The sequence below is a fragment of the Rhipicephalus microplus genome, chromosome 4, assembly GCF_043290135.1.
Source record: "Rhipicephalus microplus isolate Deutch F79 chromosome 4, USDA_Rmic, whole genome shotgun sequence".
Lineage (NCBI taxonomy): Eukaryota > Metazoa > Arthropoda > Arachnida > Ixodida > Ixodidae > Rhipicephalus > Rhipicephalus microplus.
In genome coordinates, this window is record NC_134703.1 from 218,632,186 (window position 1) to 218,657,221 (window position 25,036).

The 25,036-nt window shown below is 47.2% G+C and overlaps 1 protein-coding gene across 9 annotated transcripts in view; it reads left to right on the plus strand.

Moving 5' to 3' along the window:
- The window catches only part of LOC119172487 (nuclear factor related to kappa-B-binding protein), a 608,836-nt gene that overhangs the window by 133,108 nt on the left and 450,692 nt on the right, over nt 1-25,036 (plus strand). For all 9 annotated transcript variants that reach the window (XM_075891782.1, XM_037423606.2, XM_075891784.1 and 6 more), the window contains one exon: nt 5,218-5,345. In XM_075891782.1, coding sequence (XP_075747897.1) covers nt 5,218-5,345 — 128 coding nt within the window. The remainder of the gene's footprint in view (nt 1-5,217; nt 5,346-25,036) is intronic.

Sequence of the window (25,036 nt, forward strand, 5' to 3'; positions counted from 1 at the left end):
TGCGTGGATCATTTGGGCGGCATTTTGCAGCAGCGTCTTTGCACCCACTTCAAAGGAAATCGTCAACGCATTCGCGGCGCAGGCGAGCATTGGGGAACTGTCTCCGAGCTTGATAAGCGGCGCTCTTTCAGAAGGGAGACCAGCCACTATGTCATTGCTGGGGAGCCCCTTCTGTACACTGCTGTCTAGTGGGGCGGCTTCATGGAGAATTGTTTGGCCATATGCGGCTAGCGGTACAGGCGCTTGCTCGAAGTGAGCCTGGCTGCTAGGTTGCGTAGCAGCTAGCGGGCGAATTTCGGCAATGGCTCAGGAACGTTACTGGTCTCTATGGCCCCAGGACCCACAACACGCTACATTTGCACTGAAAGCTGGTATGGAGCGCCTCGCGTCATCCTGACTGGGTTTGGGACAGGTGAGAATGCTCGATTGTGAAGCTCAATGTGAGCATTGGCCCTGTTGTCGAGCAAAGTGGTATCTGCTAAAGCTGGCAGTGGACAAAACTCGTGGCTAGCAGATATAGCGTGGTTAACACGGCAAGCCTGATTCGCAAAGGCATGCTGACTCGGCTATGTCTAATCAAAAGCTTACTGAGCCTTTAATACCGCGTTGGACACCAATTTGATGGCTTCGATATTCACCGGAGTAAAAATTATCATGGGTTCAGACTTAGCAAGCCACAGGGCCACGTATACCATCGCCTGCTTTCGTGTAGCTTTGTGCGCACTCAACTAGCAAAGAATTTAGCATGGTGCGACATAACTGGCAATGTTCAATCTAACAAAACACTCAAACACTTTACTGCTTTGGGTGGCAACCCAAAAGCATAACGTCCTCTGCTGAGATGTGGGGAGTAAAGAGCTCCCGCATGTGGACATAACCAAAGGGGAAGACCACGAGCATGTTGCAGCTGGCATTGGCAAACTTCGATACACCGGTGAAGAAAAGGTCCCTCGCGACTATGCTGGACACGCCTGTGATAGCCACTGGGCCTGGTCGCGAGAGTTACGGGCAAACTTCATACATGTAGGCCTCTGGCAAATCCGCCGTGGCGTAGTACAACTACGTCAAGCACTAGGCATCACTGTTAGCACAAAGGTAAACATGCCCGCCAAAGATGCCGGGACACCCAGGCAGATTACAGTCTGACGATTTTCGAAGGGGGCACAGACAAAAGAAACCGGGCGCTGCCCTAGAAGAAAGATAGAGCTTTTTCGACACGCTCGTGACTCGGTCTCACCGGCTCTTCTTGCTCGAGACCACGTGCGGTACCATCTATTGCTACACGCCGTCACGAGCATGGGCAAGAAAAGGGAGCGGCAGTACGGCTAAAATGCTCACGAAATGGTTACGGGCGCGCCTCTGATCACCACAATGGAGGATCTGAATCTGCGACCTTCGAATAACGCATGTGATGCTCTGCCACTGAACTATTACGGTGGCGGTCATCACTCCATCCTTTTTTATTTAAAGAAAGGCGGAGAGGTCGTCCTAAGCGATAGCTTGCTCTAGCCTGCTACTCTACCCTGGGGAAGGGAAAGGGGAAAAGAAAGATTAATGGATGACGATGGTGAGATAGATAGGTGAGTATGTAGTGTTCTTTCTAGCTGAGACACATTTCATAGCCGTGCACATAGTCCAGATGTTTCCAAAAAAGTTATAACTGCTCTTGTGACCACAGTTGCACTGTTAGTGTCTGGCCAAGGGCCCAACATTGTCTCATCAGTTAATGACCTACTGCGATATAGTTCAGTAGAAGAAATCAGTGTTTGTCGTTCTTGTGCGTATGCTGGGCAGACACAAAATATGTGCTCAAGTGTTTCTGGCACATCACAGTGTTCACAATTAGGACCGGTGTCACTGCGACCGATGATATGTGCGTAATGTCTGGTGTACGCTACACCAAGACGAATGCGGTGGATCATACTTGTGAGTTGCCGTTTCAATTTAGGGGGCATGCGGAACCTCATTTCCGGGTCCTATTTGTGAAGTCGCTGGTGTCGCCGTTTCGGTTTGGTTCAGTGCTGAAGTGTGTAGATGCGCATCACGCAGCGAAGCAGGGTGTTCGCGTCAGCTCGTGAAAACGCAATGCGTACTTCAGGGGCACTGCTTAAGGCATTTTTAGTTTCAGCGTCTGCCTCTTCGTTTCCCATCACGCCGCAATGAGCGAGAATCCACTGGAAAGTTATAAGATGACCATTTGTTGAAGCAACCTGAATAAGTTCTGTGATTTCTATTGCCAAGCTGTAATGCGGCCCTTGCTTCATGATGCAATTAATGGTTTGCAAAGCGGGTTTGGCATCACAAAAAATCGTCCAGGCTCGAGGTCGCTCTCCGGAAATAAATCTTATTGCCTCCCGGATAGCGACAAGCTCTGCGGCAGTTGATGTGGTTTTATGGTCCACTTTGAATCGTCGAGCGATATCCATGTCTGGGATGACAAAGGCTGCAGCGGAGGTGTTTAGCGTGGTGGATCCGGCGGTGTACACGTGCAGAGAATCACTGTACGTTGTATAAATGTGATATAGGGTCAGTTGTCTGAGGCCAACAGAAGAAATGAGCGACTTCTTCGTGAGTGCACCGTGATAAGCGCTACGGTTCTTAAAATTACTTATGTATGCCTTTTCTAGTGAAAGGCTCACATACAAAATATATAGGTGTTGTTATGGTAACCCAGACATGCGCAATAATTGCTCTTTAATTGACAATTACACAAGCATGAACGCTCAACCTTGAGCAACATAGGTGGGCGCTGCGGATGGGGTCGGCCGTTTCAAGTAACGGCCCGATGCCGTTAAGAGTGGACAAACAGACAAATGTACAGGCCGACAGACAGACAGATGAAAATTTTTGTGTCGAAGGTGCCCAAGAAAGACTATCGTCTTTAAAGGAGGAATCGCAAAGAAAGAAGAGCAGTTGGGCTTTCAGCGCATTGAGAAAAGGAAGAGAACTCTCCAAAGATGCACAATTTTAAGTTTCTATGCTGCAGCCCGGCCGCGGTGGTCTAGTGGCTAAGGTACTCGGCTGCTGACCCGCATGTTGCGGGTTCGAATCCCGGCTGCGGCGGCTGCATTTCGAATGGAGGTGGAAATGTTGTAGGCCCTTGTGCTCAGATTTGGGTGCACGTTAAAGAACCCCAGGTGGTCGAAATTTTCGGAGCCCTCCACTACGGCGTCTCTCATAATCATATGGTGGTTTTGGGACATTAAACCCCACATATCAATCAAGTTTTTATGCTGCAGCAAGAATTTTATAATGGCGAAAGAATCAAATCGCCACTAATGAAAATAAATCAGCTGTTTGGCTTGTAGATGTGCAGGAGTTGTGTTTTACATTCCTTATTTACGGTAAACGAATCCTTCTAGCCATTCGGACGTAATAATTTAGTATGTTTTGAAGATCGTGCAAATCTGCCATCTTTGTTCATCTTATTTTTTGCCTTGAGGGCTTTTTTACAGATTGCCAGTCGGGGAAAACGTTGAGGATCTTCGTGCAAAACCTGGAAAAGTCAAGGAATTCATAAAAACCATGCTAATGTTTAGGGGGCATGTCTTCTTTCCCTCAATTTGAAAACTGCCCTTGTTCTCACTAACCTGTGATCACTACTTATTGCTTAGCCTGCTACATCCTCCACTGTGCCTGTGAACCGTATTAAAAGAGCACTGACACACAAATTTTGCACGTATTTTTTTTTGTGCACTAGGTAGCTTATGACCCACTTATCAAGTCTGCAAACCTCGTTTGCACGTGTGCACGACGGTTATTTATTTAGACACATTTTTAGGGTGCCCAGTCTCAGTTCCAGTAACAAAGAGCTCCGAGCTAGTTAAGAGCAGTTCAGAGACGAGGTGCACACAGCTGGCCACGTGACCATGCAACATTGTGACATGGGCACCTTGCGCGAGAGCATGTACGGTTGGAAGTTGCACATAAAGCCAGCGCAGTTAGCACAAGTGCAGCTGCAGGCATGGAGGGGGAAATTGCAGATAACACAAGCGCAAGGCCCGTGGCAGCAACCAGCCCACACAAACTCATGACGTAGGTTTGCTTACATCATAGAGTTTCCTAAAACTAACTAGAGGGGACCCCAGCGCTGCGATCGTTCAGTGACCATGGAAATGATGGGTAGTACACGGATTTGCCCAGTCTTTGTACTTGCAGGCCCCGACTCACACATGTGACTTTGTTTATTGCAGTGTTTCGGTTTTATCTCAAATGAAAGAAGGGACGGATGTAAACATCGTGAGCCAATTTGAAAGGGTGAACCTAAAAGGTTCAAGTACTGAAGCGCAACGACTGAATATTTGCTGATTTTTGTTTCGTGACAAAGCAGCTTCAAGCCACACAAAGCCAACCAGAGTCGAAAATGCAAAAATTAGACAAATCCATGTACTACCTATCATTCTCACGCTCACTAAAATGCCAAGCGTTGCAGCTTCTACACACACTAGTGCCACAGTTCTCTCTAGTGTATTTATAGGAAACTCTACTGCTCACATTGCCCCGGTGTATGTCGATGTTGCGAGGGGCTCTGCATCTTGTTCAGTTGCGTGGTGTACATTTGATATCTCGTACATGTTGTGTATGTCTCCACATAAATCAATCTTGCTCGTTATCTTGCTCCTTGAAAGGACCAGTAAGCGGCCCCAAGGTCCAAAATGTGTAATGAAGTGATAACTGCACATTTGTACGATGTGATCATGTTTCAATAATTTTGCGAATAAGTTTTGTAATAAGGCAGTGTATAGAATACCCTGCTTCTGCTGGTTTCGTTTCCTCCCTTACCACACTCCTCTGCATCAAAGATGGGCAGGCGCAGCCTGTCGTTGCCACCATGCCCACTTTGGCAATGTTACACATCATAAGTGATTAAATCATCAACACACAGCCAGGGATTAAGCAAGGCTTCCTGCACATATCTTTTGTGTTGGAGCCATACTAGGGTCCCTCCAGTGGCACGGCCATAACCTCAGAGCCAAGGCGCCATTTCATAGTGCAGAGGACCAATTGATGAAGTCGGCACTACATTCAGTTGCCCATGGGCAACACTGGTATATTCATGAAATGTTATGGCCATGAATTTCTGCACTTATTGGCGAGCTTGTTTGGGTGATGAAAAAAAAAAAAGGAAAAATGGAAGCCTCTTTACTTACCCTTTACTTTTACACTTTTCGTAGACTTAGCTGTTCCTGTTGACATTGACCTCCTCTTTGTACACAGATGGTCTCCTTGTGCCTGACATTGCACGTACATCATCGCTGGTACACAGGGCCAGCTACAGGGACTACCGGCTACACCAGCGTCGCTACCACTGTCGCCTGCTGCAGGAAATCTTAGTGTCTCGCAAGGTAGGGGCCCAACTCCCTAGTGTTTTTGCAGCAAAGCTGTCCTTGTGGGCTCTACACTTGCATTGTTTTCATTTGCCATCCATGGCATTCACAAGAATAGGTCGCGTGATGAGTCTCGTGAGAGAAGGAAAGAGGAGGAGGTCACACGATCAACCACGGAGTGGAGGTGAGTGAAAGGCAGTGTTTGACCCGGCATACTGATGGTCGGAGGATCATAACTGCTGGGCTTACTTACACAATCTGAACATAGGGCAAACAAGTGAGAGGGGAATGGCCAGTGCAAGTCATTCATCTCTCCTGCTGCCAGAATAGAGAAACGGAGATTAAAGCGGAAATCTACGACACACAAGGCCTACGATGAAGCTTTCTGTTTGGCTGAACTACAAGCCTCACTTACCTGCTGTGATAAATCTACCCTAGGCCCAGACTGTCTGGCATACGAAATATTAATATATCTGCCCACTGAAACTCCAGAAGGTCTCCTCTTCCTATATAACACAATATGGTTTTCTAGCGAGCTACCTTCAGCCTTGAAGGAAGCCATCGTTATCCCTATACTATAAAAAAGGGAAAGACCCGTCCTCAGTCTCCAGCTACAGGTCAGTAGCGTTAACTAATGGCCTACCTTACCCATACCGGTGTGGGTTTCGAAAGGCTAGGCCCACTACTGATCACCTTGCCCGTATTGAGGCACAAATTCGTGATGCTTTCGTTTATAAACAATTATTTCTTGATATGGAGAAGGCCTATGACAAAACATGGTGCTTTGGCATACTCCGAGACCTGTCGCACTTGTGCTCTGTTTCACCACTTTGCTTCAGTACTACCAAAGCTACGGGGTATAAGAAAGCCACATACTTGCGCAGCAAAACATAGTCCAGATATAATAAGTGCCTTAAAATTGACCGGGTTGACTAATATTGGCTTCGTTTGGTGTGTGTTACGCCACATCGATATGTGATACATTTGTTCTTCGAGTTTAGTTCGTTTGCATGAAATAATTTTTGTTACTTACCACCGGTAACTGTACTTACGAATCAATATGGCAGCACCCGTGCAGACACAACCAGCTGCTTCAGTCCAAACTTGATTTTGCTACACACCCACTGCGCTGACAACTACAAATTAATGTTAAAATCCACCATCGATTTGTTTCACCTTGCTCTGTAGATAGAACATCAGGTACGTTTTGTTGTTATTAGCGAGATATGCTGCTTGTTTAGGCTCACCTGCTAAGATAAACGCGCTGAGGCAGTGCTTAGGCTGCGTCGCCAGACCAAGAAGGCTGCATCTCTGACGGACATGCAACATGGCGCAGGGCTCCGCGTGTGCCGGATCCTCCTTCAATGAAAACATAAGAGAGAAAAGAAGCATTGCAGCGAGAGGGAAGAACGAATGCATCTTCAAAGAAGAAGTTATACGAGAGCGAGGTAAAGCATCAGAGATTGACAGCCACAAAGTGAAGTTATCCGCCGGCATGAGCATCTACCGATCTTTAGCAGAGCAACAAATTCATGCTTCAAGTTCCTGGTATGAATGCTTGTTTCGCAGTTTTACTGTATATTTAAGTTGAAAACTAGCTTTCTCTTCAATGAGTGCGTATAAACAATTCGGCGAGAAGACGTTGTGAAGAGGGTGAGCAGACGACATGGTGCATATGAATAAATGTGGGGGGACTCATCGCTCTTCTTATTGGCTGAGGGGCCCTGTAGCCTCCAAAGGGCTGAAGGGAACTTCTGAAACGGAGTATAGGTGGGGGGGTAGAATGTTTGCAATAACCGAAAGGTACCTGTCCAATCAGACATTCCGTCTTGGCAATGTCAACCCTTTTTCGTGCTGGCTGCTTGTCGATTGCTTTAGGTATGTCCGGCTTTTTTTCAAGGGAAAGCGCTTTGTGCTTAAGCGACGCCATTAAGGCTTCACAAAGATTGCATTGATAAGTTCAACAGTAACAGGCTTGCGCACACAACAGCGACTGAAGACGACTCACAACGTGCGGCGGTGGGACTGTCACGCACTTCCGGCACTCTGTAGTGTAACTCCTGTTGTAAGCACAGTGACGATGGTTACAGCACTTTTCACAAATGGCCATCTAGGAGTGGCCGCTCCAACTCGCCTGTGGCTTTTTGCAGCCTGTTTTGTAGCCAAGCTAGGCCAAGACTGTCAAACGTCAAATCAAAATGACGGTGCCAGGGCAGGTTTGGCAGACTAGGTTGCGACGCATCATGCAGGAACGTTCTGACAGTTGCGACGTAACAGCGGGATTCGCAATACATTAGAGTCTATGAAAGCTATTCCGGGACTGAAAAAAGACAACGTAACAGCTGAGAAAACGCAGCAGCGAGGAACATAACAGCGGGGTTCCACTGTAGTAGGCAGCTTAGAGCAGTTACTGAGATGGTGTTTGCTGACGGCTGTCACATTGACATTGATTCAGTTGTGTAGAAGATCCAAATGTCTCACCCTAGTGCCGTTACTCAATATAACCACTTTATGAGAGGCACTGATAGGTTAAATGCAAACATAAGCATTTACTGGGCTGCAACTCCTTGCAGAAAATCGTTGTAAGCAATATTCACCTATTGACATAGACATAAGCAACGTGTAATGCCTACTCACAGTACATGACTCAATGTGAGTCAGCTTTAATTACGGAGGCACCTCCCTGGAAGCTGCCTGAAAAGATGGTATAAGAAGCCAAGAGAAACAGAGTGTCGAAGAACCACAATGCTTGTTGCCTTGTGGTCAACGTGTTGAATGAAAAAACAGTCCACTTCTGGCACTCTGCCCAACTGCAAAAAATGCAAGTGCGCTGGAGACCCTCGCTACAGCACAGTGCCCTAATTAGGGCAATCAATCGGACGTCAGCGTGTGAACTGCATGCTTCATGTATATCACAATAAGTGGCCAACAAATCCCTAATCTTATTTTTCACGATGTTTCAGGGTCTGGAATTAAATTTGTCAGTCATTTTTGCTTTAGTCTAAGGGTGCAGTGCTACCATATTGTCAAGTCGCTCCAGGGGTTTCAAGAAGGTTTATTGAGGTCTGAGCAACAGGCTTTTACCAAGCATGTCGGTAGGGCTTGCTCGCCAAAGTGGGGTCAAACACGCACTTCTTCTTTAGTGGTTTCAGCATTCACCTTGGGATACGACCAGCTACTAGCAGGAGATGGCAATATTCCTTCTCCACAAAAAAAAAAAGACCATCGTCCTGATGCTGCAAAGTTATTGCAAAAGAAAAGAAACAAAACAGCCTAAACATTTGAATAGGACATGAATAGTCGAATCGCAGTAGCACAAATATTAGCAATCGCAGTAGCAGTAGCAATCACAGTCGCACAAATAAAAGGACACAAGAAAAGTGAACAAATAGTACGAGCAATAGGGAACGCTCAAAATAAGGTTTCATGTGCACCGCATGAACTATGTCAGAGATCGGTTGTCTTCGTATCTATGTTGATGACCCAGTGTCCGGAACAACTTCGTAGTTTACATCACTCACGCGCCGCAACACTATACAAACTGAAGTATCTGCTTAGCAACTTTTCGGAGAGGCCACAGCGACAAAAAGAGGTCCTAACCTAAACTTGGTCCCACGGACTGTAAGATACATCTTTGTGACGTATGTTGTAACCTTGTGCATCAAACTGTTGCGGCAGACCAATGTGTAGCTGGGCGAGCTGGCGAGTTTCCTCGGTACGCTCTGCAAATTTTTTGGCATCAGTTGTTAATTGACTGCTGTCTTCACAAAGAAGCGTAGCATCCAGCATCGTCTGAAATTCGTGGCCATAGACAAGACGAAATTATGTAAATCATGTTATTTTTTAAACAGTGGTGTTATAAGCGAACGTCACATAAGGCAAAATGTGACCCCATGTTTTGTGTTGGACGTCTGTGTACATGGAGATCATGTTTGTGACTGTCTTATTTAGTCGCTCGGTTAGCACATTGTTCTGCGAATGGTAAGCAGTCGTCATTAGATGCCTAGTGTTTTTAAGTCAGAAAAAGTCACAGCTTTGTCGCAAAGGCGAAGCAATGAACGTGATAGGAACAAATCCCAAGGTCACGTGCTGAATGGCAAGCAGGTCAAAACATGCCCCATGTTTCTCACGCACAAAATGTGTTCACAGCTACAGATGAACGTGAATAAGCATCTCAGTTGTTACTTTGCTGTGTTTGAAAAGTGTGCCCTTTTCCCAAATGGAGGCTGTGCAACAATTGAGTGACCTTTGTGCGCCCAATATCTACAACAGGAACGTTTTAGCGAAACCCTAATGCCAGCCAAGACATACCATCATCCCCACCTCAGGATAAGGGTGCGCGAGCGAGCGTCCACCTTTTCCACTCTGAGGGGCAAAATACGCATAGGAGATGAAAACAGTTGCCACCATGCGCTCATTGCCCCATCTTGCTGCTATAGTTTCCGCCACGCTCATTGCGCCATCTTGCTGGTAATGCTCAAAACACGATAGTTCCCCCCTAAGATGCCCATCATCAGCGGTAAGTGGTAGATATAATTGCTTGCCGTTTGAAAGGACGTGCCGCTTGGTAGCTCAGTGGTTAACGCCTCGCATTCAGGACTCACAGGTTCCATGGTCGATTCCGCGTATAGGAGTCCTTTTCAGGGTTTTTTCTTTCTTGCGTTTTCATATATATAAAGATATGTATACATATACGGTGAGTGACGGTGACGCCGGCGACAAAATACCGTGGAGAGTGTCCATATAGTGGCTATTGCAATAAAACTTCGTCCATAAGCTGCGCAGTGAATGCTGTCCTTTTGTCGGTTATCACTTGAGATGGAGCACCGTGACACAGAACAATGTAGCGCATGAAGAACTGCGCTACCTCGGAAGCTGTGGCTCGTGGTATCGCCTCTGTCTCCGCATAGCGTGTCAGATAGTCAGTTGCTACAATCACCCATTTGGTGACGTTGAACGATAAAAAAAATGGGCCGAGAATGTCCATGCCGACTGCGTGAAATTGCTTGTGAGGTGGATCAATTGGTTGAAGTAATCCAGCCGGCTTGCTTGGCGGCAACTTTCGATGCTGGCATACACGACACCTTTTAATGTACTGCTTCACGCTTGCAGAAAATTTGTGCCAGTAGTATGTCTCGCTTACTCTGGAAAGTGTTCCTGAGAAACCTAGACGACCAAATGTGGGTTCTTCATGACACGCAGAGAGGACGTCATTCTGCATGTCCTTCAGAATGACGAGGAGGTAAGCACGGCTCTTGAAACGGGTTTTTTTGTATACAAGACATTATCTCAGATGCAGAATGATGTCTTGACGCGAGATAGATGGTGAGGTATAACGGCGCTACGACCCTCTGAATAGTCAATGAGCAGTTGAATCTCTTCATCCATTCAATGCCATCTGCTCAAGTTCAATGGGCTAAGGACGCCCAAGAAGCCATCACCATTCTATTCCTGATTGACTAAACGTATGGGTGCAAGTGACAGTGTATCAGCATCTTCGTGCTTTTATCCAGATTCATAGACGATGGTAACATCAAATTTCTGTACACACAAGCTCTACTGGGCCAGTTGTCTTGAGGCATCACATATGTTCACCAACCAGCAGAGGGCGTAGTGGTCCGTCACCACTTTGAAGGAACGACCATAGAGGTACAAGTGTAACTTGGTGATCGCCCATACTATTCAGAGACACTCATTCTCTGTGGTCGTGTAAGTCACCTCGGTGCGGGACAGTGAGCGGCTGGCATAGGCTATGACTCGTTCTTTGCAGCGTTGATGCTGGATGAGCACTGCGCCGAGGCCGATGTTACTGATGTCATCATCAAAACGCACAAGGATAAGGGCTGACTGCGTCAGCTTTCGTAGTTCGCCAAAAGCAGCCTGTTGCTTGGTAGGCCATAGAAACGGTGTGTCACCTCGTGTAAGGCGGGTTCGAAAACACTCTAATAAATTGTCGATAGTAGGCGCACAAGCCCAAAAAGCGCCGAACAGCCTTTTTGTCTGTAGGAGGGGGAAACACGGCTACAGTGATAAGCATGTCGAGATCGGGTCGGACTCCTCTCACGCTCACTACATGGCCGAGGAACTTGAACTTTTCATAACCAAAGTTACACTTTTTTAGTTTGCGTGTAAGATTGGCCAATCGAAGCATGCTCCTGAGGTGATCAAGATGTTGCTAGAATCTTTCAGAAAAAACGACTACATCACCAAGATACACGAGACAAGTCTGCCACTTCAGACCAGTAAGCAGTGTCCATCAGTCGCTAGAAAGTTCCGGGTACTGAACACAAATCAAAAGGAAAAACTCGAAATTCATACCGGCCGTTGGGGGGTCGCAAAGGCCGTTTTCTCGCGGTCTCACTTGTCAACCTCAATCTGCCAATCACTGCTTAATCCAGAGAGGAAAAATACTGGGCGCGGCGTAATCTGTTCAACGAGTCGTTGATGCATGGCTACGGGTACATGTCCTTTTCACTCATGCTGTTCAGCTTCCGGTAATCAATGCAAAAGCGTACCGTTTTATCTTTCTTTTTAGGACCACGTGCTGTTGGAAGGCTCGATGATGCCATCCTCAAGCATTTCCCGAACTTTCGTACGGATGGCTTTGCCTTCTTTCGTTGACATGAGGTGAGGCGAGGTGAGGCGGCTGGTATAGACGAGAGTACGCCTATCTCGCACCCAGGCGCCTTCGGCGGTATACCCCCGCTCCCAGAGACGCCATAATTTGCTTGGAACTGCCAAGGTGCTCCTAGCTAGCATGGCAAGCAGTGGCTTTGGGGGTTTAAAAAGTGAAAAAACACCTGTTCACGGTGCGGCCGCCTATAAAATGTCATCTGGGAACCACTGTGCTGTCATCTGATGCGACAACAACCAGCCCAAGAGGAAAAGATTGCTGAGCACTGCCTGTGAAGGTCACAGCGCATCCCGGGAATCGTGCCACTGCGGTGTTTTGGAATAGCACAGATTTCCGTCCAAAACGAAAAATGCTGAGCTCCGCCGCTTTAGGATATAATCACAATCAGCAGGAAAAACTACGAGCCCAGTGAAGTGTGCAAGTAAGTATACTTATTGAGTTTATTCAAGCGCGACCGCGGTCATTCGACAAGATTATGTATGGTGATGATGTTTCTGACAGAACTCCTATAGTGTGCGCGCGGCCAGCATTCGACCAGACAAAGTAACGCTGCTTTCCGAAAACTCTGTAGAGAAAACCACGACAGTTGCAACCATTCATAGGACAAAACGACGTAGTTTTGAAAGCATGTGGATTGAAAACAAAACTACCATTTGCTGGAAACCGCCACGCACAAAAGCGTGGTTGGGGCAATACGATAGCGATCTACGAGCTTCGAGGGCACGTGGCTGACGCAGCAGTAGGATGAAAGGCAGTAAAGAAGGGTTTTGCCGTTCCTGTCCAAAAAATCTTGTAGCAAGCAAAGCCAAAGCTTTGACCCGCGCTTTCGCGGCAGCTAGCTGCACCGTCCCATCCGTTCACGTGTGTCTCAGGAAGAGATACACGAGTTGTTCAGATGGAAATATATTTTGCTAGTTGTTTTGATCACGCGAAATTTCGATCAGGAGCATTTGCGTTCCCCCTTTTAGACTCTAACCTTCGTGGAAAACCCTACCCTCATGTGTTGGGCCACTTCAAGCCGTTATGAGACCGCAGCGCCAATGTTTGCGCTTGCGATTCGGACACCCCCCCTCCCTTTATTGCGCAAGGTGAAGGGAGCACTTTGTCAGTACACAGAACGGACATCTTCAAAGTACGTACAGGTTCTTTTCAAGTTTGTGAGTCATGCAACACGCACGAATTAAAGTGCCTGGCCTCTGTTAAATATCAAGAGTAAAGACCAAGTACTCTATTTACATGATTTTCACTCCGGCACATGCAAAGGCTCAAGCGACACCCTTTGCGCTAGCAGACGACGCTCGCTCTTCTACGCAAGGTGGGACTGCAGCGCTGTGGTGGTGGGTAATGTGACCGGCCGTCTTCTCCCTAGGCGCGCCCCGAGAAGTTGCGGAACTGAAAAAGTATCTACAAATGTTGACTCAAGTATGGAGAAAGTCTTGGGTGAAACGTTGTACACTGTCTGGGTCCTTTTTTTTGTTGTTGTTGCTGTCAAAGCTCTTCGTCGTCGTCTTCTAACACACACCATCCACAACCATTATTGCTTTTCTGCTTGCACATCGCAGGTGTTTCCTTTTCATAGTGCATATTCGTGAACATGGTTCACGTCAATTGATTAGGTAGTTGCACTACATGTACATCTTATTCTGTCACTATATATTTAGTATCAAATAATTGGCTTCTATTACTATTTGAGTATTAAAATTATCCCATCTTGTATTTGAGTATTAAAATTATCCCATCTTGTGCTGGCTATCTCTTAAGGCCCTGTGCAGCAACCTTGCATGTAGAGCTTGTCTGTGATCGCACCATCAATAGTTTCACATAAGATCTTTCTGTTGCCCATCTCTTACTTTACTTGATAAGTGGTGCAGTTTTGCTTTTGAAGTACATGTTAATAAAGGCTGCAGCACAAGCACGAAAGGGCTGAAGAAAAAGTGTAATAAAAGATGAGCCGTTATGCTTTTCTTTCAGCACTTTTGTAGTTGTGCTGTAACCCCTTATAACTTGGTATTCAACCAACTAGCCTGAATAGCCATTCTTCTTCAATGCATTCATTAGCATACCTGCCAAGTTCAAGGATTCTGATTCCAGGAGATTTCCACAATGGGGGTGGGGGGGGACGTGAACGGCACAAAAAAAACAAGGACAAACAAGCAAAAACTGTCAGTTCAAGTGCACGAATAAACAGAAAGGAAGAGAGGACAAGCGCTTGAACTGACAGTTATACCATGCATATCCAACTAGCCCAACTTTCGATTCTGAAGCAAAAAACGTTGCGAAAAACAAGGAGGTGGGAGGGGGCTCTCAATCGCAAGGTCTTATAGTGGCCGAACACCCGAGGGTGGAGTTTTTCACTAAGGTAAGAGTCTCAAAGGATCAACACAACTAGCAGAATATATTCAAAACAACTCGAGTGTGTCTTCCTGGGACACATGTGAACGGACGGGGTGGCGCAGCTGGCTGCCACAAAATCATGGCTCAAAGCTTTGGTCACTACTAGATTATTTTGACAAGAACGCCAGAACGTGTCTGGCCCCTTTTTATTGCGATAGCAATTATATGGACTGTCGAGGCTGTTTTTTTGCCATTGCCACCACCGCCGTCCTTCACCGTATATGTATACGTATCTATATATATGAACACTCAAAGAAAAAACACTGCCCGCGCTCGGCGACGAGCTCGTCACGATGCGCCTACGCTTGCTTCTCTCTTACGTGTACTTTGCCCTATGGATGGATGGATGGATGCCTGCATGCGCTCTTTATCTTTTGGTGGGGGAATCGTGTGCCTTCGACTTTAACTGAAACGAAAGCATTAGTTGCTGGGCTCACAAAGGTCACTTTAGTCTCTACACAGGCCCCTTTTGCGAAAACAGCACGCTTTTCATGCACAGCGAGGTATAACAACTGGGACACTTGTTAGCTTCTACTCATCTTTACCTATGATTACGTATCGTGCATCATTTTCGTCTAAACAGCGCATTACTTGTCGAGCGGTAAACGTTGTTAGTTCATTCTCGTCCTGCGAGTATCGTTTTCATGCGTCATTTGTGTGTGAGCAGTGCGCTGCACGTTTCGATCTGCTTGCCGTCTTCAGCGTTGCATTCCAAGTTGTTGCTGTCACATTTATTGCTTCGCCTTTGCGGTGAAACGAACTTTTATTTTTTACGTATTTACTGCCTTCAACCTACCGCTGCGTGTCCTGAAAGCTTGTAGATCGCTATCGCGTTGCCGCAACCGCGGTTTTGTGCGTGGCGGTTGCGCCAAACGGTAGTTCATTTTACAATCTCTATGCGCTTGGCTGCGCATGCGGCTTCAAAACTAGGTTGTTTTATGCCATCTACGATAGCATCTGCCGCAGTTTTGACTGCAGAGTTTGCGGAAAGCAGCATTGCTTTAACTGGTTGAGAACACACTTTCGGGGTTCTGTCAGTTATATCATCGCCATACATGATCGTGTCAAGAGCGACCGCGGTTTCGTCCACAGCGGTCGTGGCAACGACAATAACATGCACTGTAGAAGACAGTGCGTGCACCGGTCGCACGCATAATTCCGAATTTTCGGGTACGCTGCTCGCGGCCTTCGTTCTGTGGTTTCCGTACTAAAGTTCGATCGCCCGCCGCGATTAGGAAATGTGTTCTGAACATTCGAATTGAGGCCCAATAAACATAGTAAAATTTGGCTGGAGAATTTCAAGAATTCATATCTGTCACTGTTTCGCATCACTGAGATTATACTGTTCGTTTACTTGAACGCCTCTTAAAGTCATTTATAATAAAATGGGGTAGGTTCAAAAAGCCTGGAGCGGATTGAGCTGCTTTTTTGTCAATGCGGCCAGATCACGCACCGAAATTTAGATTTCCGGGAGATATTTATGACAATCATACAACCGGAAAAAAACGGTCGAGATCCGGAAGACTCCTGGTCAATCCGGGAAATTCGGCAAGCATGCATTAGTGAAGTACTTGTCGAATGCCGGGTCGACGAAGGACGGATCCCCACATGAAAACATAACTGTTCAATAACGTGCTAGCAACAGTGAGGCCAGCATGTTGAAGCAGCTCTCAAACTGTTAGAGAAACATTAAATCAAACCGAGCTTGGCAGCTTGGGTTTTATAGCCACTAGTGGGGACCTAAGCATCGGGGAAATTGCAGTGGCGCTGTCTCGTATCGGGAATGTGTTGCAGCAAGTAACCATGTCACATTAAGCTAACCAGTGACGAGACCGAGGCTGGGCAGGTTTGTGCTCAGTGGTCGCTACATCAGCCCCCCACAGAGTGCAGAGCCCTCAGGGTCTGTCTCTAGAGATCAGCAGACGGTGGCGAAAAAAATTATCATGGGCTGCTGTCTCCTCTGTTTTGTGCCAATAAGTGCATGCACTGCAAGCGTCATCATGGACAGTTCAGTTTTCGTTTGTCGCCCTTAAAGGCAGTCTGTCAGTTTTCTCGCGGCTTCGCTTTCTGGCAGCGCTTCACTTAACGAAGGCCGGCGTTCTGCGACATATGGGGCCAAAACCCAAGGCACAACAAGCGCCTCCCAAGAACGTGGACAACAAGCGATGGCTACTAAGAGTTTTTATTAGTTACCACCGCCGGAGCAACGTGATCCTCATCGGAACCGTACCCAGGGAAGCAACGAGCGAAGCCGACTACCTTACGACAAAGTAAGCCGTAGTATTAACGTCAATGACCACCTGAAACTTAAACGCACTGCTAGACGAACGCGATTGGCGAAGGTCACAAATTAGGCGACGACACTGTTAAAAAGCGACAACTGAACGGCATTCAGCAAAGTCATACAAGCTCGTCACCAGCCATGCCGAGCTTATCAAGATCGATACCGAAATCGGAGATGTGATTCCGGTCCAGGAACCGAAAGATGAATACGAATCTATGGCGCATTATGAAAAATCAGGCATTTGAGAGCCTTACACGCCTGCGGTGCCATCTTGGAAGAGCTCAGCCTCAGCAATGCGCGGCGGACCTTGACATCACTGACGATAAGCACGTTGCCTGCCTCAGCCGCAGCTGCGTCCCAGAACTTTGGACTGCATCTCCCAATGGTGATGATCAAGCCATTTCGTGGAGACTTGTGTCCAGAACATTGTTTTGGGAGCAGTTCAATGGAGATGTCCACACGAACCCATCTTTGAGCACGACGGACAAATTTCATTACCTGCACAAGTACCTGGTAGGTGAAGCCGAAGCTGCGATTGCCGGGCTACCAATGACAGAAGCGTGCTATGAGAGTGCTATCCACCTGTTGAAACAGAAATTCAGGAACAACTGCAGGATTATATAGCAGCACTTCAGAGCTCTTCGTGAACTGCCATTGGTGAAGTCTTCAGTGGATACGAGGGGACTGGGCAAACTTTACGACGCAGTTTTGCTGAATGTCTGCTGCCTCAATGTCCTAGACGTCCCAACCAGCACTTTCTCAGCGATGCTCTATAATGTCATGGTTGAAACCTTGCCACAAGAAACCGTCGTCGCATTCCACCATCATAGATGTCTCCAAGACGAAGCACAAGGCTTGGAAACATCTGATTCATGGGAGGCAATTATGACGCATTGTAAGAAATTTGAACAGCTACTGCAATGCACACAAATGAAGCTCGAAGCAAGAGAGCAGTTTGCTCCATCGATGTCCTCCATCAAACGCATCGGGAACCACGGAAAAGATGTGCCATCGGCATCGGCCCTAAACACATTGGGAGAATTGAAGCAAGCACCCCACGAATGCTTCTTTTGCAAGTCTGCACAACACGACACCGAAGCATGCAGCGCTACCTTGTCCATACCAGAGAAAGAGAACCGCCTGGCTAAATCTATGCGGTGCTATCAGTGCATTAAGAAAGGCCACCACACACTCGTACTACTTTTGCACGTTGGCAGTGCCACGCTTTTAGTTAGCGTCAAATATGTAGGGCGGCACTGCATATGGGGGCGCTTTACCAAATAGGTTTCCGCGAACTCCGTGTCTGTGTCTGTGTTGTTCGCTCTTCCTTTTTGGCAGCATGCGTGCGTGCGTAGTTACACTGTGCGCGCATGGTGTGGTCCCCAACGGTGTTCAGCTTTGCTTTTTCTTTTTTTGTGATAGCAATTGTATGCACTGTGTCGGCTGGTTTTTGCCGTCTCCGCCACTGCCGTCATTTACTGTTTATGTATACGTATCCAAGTCCAACCCACTTATAACGATCCTAAATATAACGATCTATCGGTTAGGACAACTGTATTTCGGTGCACTTACGATTTTCCAGTGCTACCCTTCTGAACTGAGTCCACATAGAGCGAATATTTTTCAAAGCCTCCTACTTTTACAATAAACACTTCCGGAACGGTCGCGGTAAAAATATGCCGCTTAAGAAGTGAGAAAAAGTGTTCTAATACATATTCAAATAACAGCATTCTAATACATATAGGTGAGTGCTCGAGTGTGCCCCGCTGCAGTTTACATGCGAGGAAGATATCGTAGACTGCGGCAAGCACCACACGCAAATTCCGGACGTTGCGAGCGAGGTCGCTCACTTTCCAGACATTTCTGCACCGGCAGACTGGAAGCGAAGGAAAAAAAAAACTAAAAGAAATAGGAGATAGCATAAAAATATGCGGTCAGCTTTCGCACGGCAAGCTTTTCTGACACCGCTCTAGGCATCTACGATCGGCGACCAATAATCAACAATGCCTTCGAATGCAAGAAGACATAAATACGATAAGTGATAACTTATATAGGTTTGTTTCCGGGTCACTATATACACCGTATTTACTCGCGTAATGAACATACTTTTTTCCTAAAAAATATTGGAGCAAATTTAGGAGTGTGCTCATTATGCGGAGAAAACTTTATGAAAAGTTTTTAGTATGAGCAAATGTGGCAATGCAAAAAAAAAGTTAGGTCACTCAGCTTCTTTGTTGCACTTCACTCATGTTCGGTGGTTGAAGGCGTTATCTTCTGCAAGCCGTCCCCGCACCGCCCGTGCACGCCGTAACAACATTTCGTGCCTATCTTTTCTCGCAATCGTTTAACCGCAACAGTAGTATCTGCTGTGATCTCGAGGGCCCCCAGAAGCGTGCGCTACAATGCCACGATGCACTTTTTTTTTGCCAATTTCGTGACAACCTCGCACGACGATCGTGACAACGTTAAATTGTAGCAAGCTGCCAACATTGCAGCAAGCTACCACTGAAGCATTAAAACAAACTGTTGATAACAAGAATAATGGCAAAATACAACGGCCGCCTCACTTGCTACCGAAGCGAGAATGGGCGATCTTGTTGTGGAAATAGTCACGATCTTTTCTGGGCGACAAGCGATTTATTTCCGGTTTTCCGAAAACCTGCGACGCAGTGGCGACGAATGGCCCTTTGCGACATCCATAGGGACAGCAAATCCTATCATTGTCGCTCGAAAATTGCATGCATGTGGTTGGTTCTTAAAGTTTTTGTATTTGCAGAAGGTGACCGTTGGTTGGCATGGGAAGTTTCGTGACCTTTACTTGCTGTCTGCTTGCCAGCTGTGAAGCTGTGATGCCTCTACACTCGCACTGTTCATGAACCCCCCTGTGGCGCATAGATATTTAAAAATGACTTGGTACGTGCCATGCACAGATAGGAAAAAAAACTATACGGCATGTGGCAGCGGGCAAAGGTGGGAACAGGAAGCAAGCCGAGGTGGCCAAGAGAAGTCGGCATAATAATAAAAAACGGAAGAGATCCAAAGGGCAAGAAGGTGCCAGGTGTTGGTTGGCGGGACTGCAGCGGACTAATGTAGGGAGTGCGTTTATTACGCAGGAAAAATAAAAATCCAAATTTTCACGACGGAAGTTGGGAGTGCGTCTATTATGTGAGTGGGTTGATTACGCAAGTAAATACGGTAAGTTCGCTTTCTGTGTCACTAGATGAGGGATGCCGGGTTGACGAAAGATGGATCGCAACATGAAAACATTACCGTTAATTAACCTGTTAGCAACAGCGAGCCGAGCATGCTGACGCTGCGCTCGAATGATTGGACTGAGATTAGCATCCTGCATTTTATAGCCACCAGTGATGACGAAAACACCAGGGGAGATTGCAGTGACACTGTCCCTTATCGGAAGTGTGTTGGAGCAAGTGGCCGTATCATGCCGGGCTAACCAGTGACGAGATAGAGGCTGCACAGGCTTGTGCATAGTGGTCGCTACATACTCATGGCAGCAAATATAATGAGACATGTGTTTGTCTTCAGCACCGCAGACGCTGATTTCCAGAATGTCGAACAGCCCCGCCGCGGTGGTCTAGTGGCTAAGGTACTCGGCTGCTGACCCGCAGGTCGCGGGTTCATATCCCGGCTGCGGCGGCTGCATTTCCGATGGAGGCGGAAATGTCGAGGCCCGTGTGCTCAGATTTGGGTGCACGTTAAAGAACCCCAGGTGGTCAAAATTTCCGGAGCCCTCCACTACGGCGTCTCTCATAATCATATGGTGGTTTTGGGACGTTAAACCCCACAAATCAATCAATCAGAATGTCGAACACTGGCTTGCCATGTCAGTTCAATGCGTCATTGAGTGACCCAGGTATTTCTTGAGACCATGTACAAGGTGCATATCTCGCTGCAGTGCACACTTGATCACCAAGTAGAATGACATCCAAGCAGCCTATTTAAGGTGTTGCACAATGGAGGTATCTGCTCTGTTGGTATCTTATGGGTACTTACTGTGAAATGCCAAGCAAGCACCTCCCTTACTTTTTTTTAGAAGTTTTTAAAAAAGCACTAATGACCAAGCAAGCACATCCCCCCTCCTCCTCTGTGGCGATTTTTTTTTTTTTCAGGCTGAGAATTGCTTGTGTAAAGAACTACGAAAATGAGTACAATGAATATGTTGTTTATGAAATGCTTTGTGAATAAATGAATTCAGTAAAGACTTGAATGGGCATTTTTAATCTCAAAACAAGTGTCCTCCTCCTAGATCTGGTCGGATTATTCTTTACCATAGGTGGGCACTTGCTTGGCATGTTATGGTACTGATCTATGAAGCAAATACCTGAAAGTTTACATAAAGCGTTCAACTTTTATTTAGGACAACACAGCAAGCAATAGAAAGAAAAATGATAACCTTAAGAGACAGGAAGGAATCAGACAGGGTCAGTGAGCAAGCAGGTTTTAGTGACTTAATAGTAGCAATCAACAAGTAGAAATAGACATGGGCTGAGCACGTAGTCTGTAGGCAGAATGAAGTCTGTTCATCAGATAACTGACTACACACTAACAGAAGGCAAAGACGTGAGGGAGAGATAAAAAGCTAGTTGGGAAATATTGCCACGTTCCATTTCACAAGTTTTTGTTATCGTTCCGAAACACCGCACGATTCTCGGCGCAAACCGCGCCTGCAGGTTTCGAGAAGGTTCCGGACTGTAGTAGATCATTTCGATAAGATTACGCCCACTGTGCGAACGGTACGATTGTTCTGGAACCTACGCCGCCGCCAGCGATAACGCTAGAACATTCGACGGCAAGGGTATAAATGCCGACGCGCTTTGCCGCTTGTCAGTTGTTGATCGAAGGCCGACGCTGCGTTCGCCGCTATCAGTCCGAGACTGCTATCTGTGCAAGACTGCTGCTGTAATTAGACTTTCCCTTTACCGGGCACAGGTTCGCCCAAATAAACAGGTAAATCCCAACACGAAGTTTTCTGTCTTTGGCCACGTCACGACCCCGTGGCATCTGGTGGAGGTGCTGCTTCGTTCATGTACCGGACGCCCCCGTCAAGCCGTGAACCCAGCCCCTTTCGCGGAGAAGGCACCGACGCCAACCAAGAGCAGCGAACGAGCCGCCGACAGCAAGGTCTCCCACCGGAGTACGGCCTGCTACAAGACAAGGCGCGGAAGACCAAGACCATGACCTCGACTGCAGCGACAATGACAACCGGAGCGTCCCAGCCCGCGATCGTCATTCATCAACCCAGGGAACCATCAACGTTCCATGGCTCATCGTTTGAAGACCCGGAAACCTGGCTTGAAACATAGGACCGTGTGGCCGCCCTCAACCACTGGGACAACGAAGAAAAGCTCCGTCGTGTATACTTCTACCTGGAAGACACCGCAAGGACCTGGCTAGAGAATCGAGAGTCCACGCTCCGAACGTGGGATGTCTTCTGCGGCGCATTTCTTCAAACGTTCGCAAGCGTCGCTCGCAAAGAGAGGGCCGCTGCTCTACTCGAGACCCGGGTTCAGCTACCAAATGAAAAGGTTGGAATATTCACAGAGGAGATGACCCGCCTATTCCGTCACGCTGCCCCAACCATGCCTGAGGAAAAGAAAGTTTGTTTCCTCATGCGTGGGGTCAAACAGGAGCTCTTCGTGGGACTAATGAGGAATCCACCGAACACCGTCCAAGAATTTGTATCCGAGGCGACCACCATCGAAAAAACGCTGGACATGCGCACCAGACAGTATAATCGTCGCCTGACTCCAGAATGCGCTGCTGCTCAAGTCAGTAACTCCGACGACCTGCGTAAAACGATCCGAGCGATCGTGCGGGAAGAGCTGCGCAAACTGTTGCCTTCGGCGCAGCCTCAAGTGGATTCGATCGCCGACATTGTGCGAGAAGAAGTGCGGCAATCGCTTCGAATTCCCGAAACACCGCCGCCCGAGCCAGAAACTATGAGCTACGCCGCTGCAGTGCGCCACAACGCTCTTCCCCGTCCACGCCAAAACGCCGACCCGTCACACTTCCGTCGCCAGACGCCACCGCCGCCACCACCCCAACCGACGTCCTACCGTTCCCCAGCGGGCCAGCGCAGTGCACCGAGGAAAACGGACATTTGGCGTGCACCTGACAACCGCCCGCTCTGCTACCACTGCGGCGAGGCCGGGCACACATACCGCCGTTGCCAGTACCGACAGATGGGACTGCGTGGCTTCGCCGTCAATGCACTGCGTCCGCAGCCAGGAGATCGGCCACGTGACATCGCCGACTACCTGGCAGGAACTTAATGGACACCACGAAGTCCTTCCCGTTCGCCGTCGCCCAGCCGCCGCATGTCACCGCACCCCCGGCAGTACTCTGGCCCAACGCGGGGCCGGTCTCGTAGCCCGTATCCGGGAAACTCGAGCACATTATTAACAAACACTTGATGTCCTATCTTGATACGCACAATCTATTATCTTCGAAGCAGCATGGCTTCCGCCGAGGCTTATCTACAACAACTCAGTTAATCGGATTTGTTCATGATCTTTCAAAAACAATCAATTTGCGTGGTCAAACTGATGTGGTATATTTGGATTTCGCAAAGGCATTTGATAAAGTGTCGCACTCAAAGCTCCTGTTTAAAATTGACAAAACGTTTCAAAATAGTCACTTGACAAAATGGTTTTCATCCTATCTCAGCTGCCGTCAGCAGTTTGTTCAAATAAAAAATAAACAGTCTAGAGCAGTTGCAGTGAATTCTGGAGTTCCCCAGGGGAGCGTGCTGGGTCCCCTTTTATTTTTGTTATATATAAACGACCTACCAAACCGCGTTACGGTCCCGATAAGGTTGTTTGCCGATGACTGTGTTGTTTATAGTAGAATCGAGACTGAACATGACCAAGTTAATCTAAACAACAATCTTCAAAGAATAAAGGATTGGTGCGAAGAATGGCAAATGAGTTTGAACACAGAAAAAACAGTCTTTATGACTATAACTAGAAAGAAAGCACCTCTAGATTACAACTACCAGATTGGCAATGCTTTCCTCAAGCGTGTACAAAACTATAAATATCTTGGGTTATGGTTCACGCCCGACCTCCGGTGGAACACTCATATTGATAATGTATGCTCCAGGGCTACCAAGGCATTGTATAGCCTTAGACGTAACCTTTATACCGCCCCATCTGATATAAAGTGTCTTGCTTACAAAACTCTTGTCAGACCCATTATCGAATATTCTAAAATTGTCTGGGACCCTTACACAAAGACAAACTGCAATAAAATAACAAAAATACAGCGACTTGGTGCGAGATTTATTTTTAATAAATATAGCCGACATCATTCTCCTACTGAACTCTGTAAAAAAGCTGGACTGGATAGTCCTGAACTTAGGACGAGGATTGAGCGTCTGAAATTCCTCTTCCAGTTAATTCATAATCAATTTAAACTAAACTATTCAGATTACTTCCAGGTCAACACACAAGAACACTCCAGACATCGCCATAATATGTATATACCACCCCTAGTCCCACGTAACGATTGCTTTAAGTTCAGTTACTTTCCACGTGCTATTGAAGATTGGAATATGCTGCCAGAGTCTATAATTGGTTGTTCCTCGCTTACATCATTTGAACTGAATCTAAAACGTTTATTTTCCGAATAACAGTGACATATGTTTTTTTTTTTGCGTGTGTGTGTACTTTTTGTTGGTTGCATGATCCTGCAGTAGTTGTCTTTCAAATCTTCAGCGCGGTGCAAAAGTGCCGCCTCAAATGCGTCATGTGCTGTTCTGCGGGTATGTATTGCATCGCATGTGTGTTCCATTTATGTATGTTATGTATAACTTCGAGTTGCTGGTCACAATAATACCGAGAAATTATCTCGAGACCTGTACGGTACTTCTTTTTTGCAAATAATTGTTTGTACTTCCACCCTGTAACGGCCCACTTCTGGGCTAACAGTATAAATAAATGAAATGAAATGAAATGAAATGAACTAAGGGCAGCAACCGATGGAGGTGCGGTTGCTGTGCGACGAACTACCGAAGATCCGACGACGCCGACGCGACGGAGCTTTTTGAACACAACCCCAACCAGGCAAAGCCCTGAAGACAAAAGCTCACTTACCGAAGGTGGCCGGACGACGCAACATGGAAGCAGCGGAACAAGCCGACGCAGCCGTGACCCGACGCCACGCCCGAACTGTAATGCGAGACGGCGAACTAGCGACCTCGACGTTCTTATCGACGGCCACAGTGTGACTGCTCTCGTCGATACTGGAGCCGACTATTCTGTCATCAGTGGGTCGTTCGCCGCAAAGTTAAAGAAAGTTAGGACAGCTTGGAAAGGCCCTGAAATCCGCACAGCCGGAGGTCATCTCGTAACGCCTGCAGGAATCTGCACAGCGAGA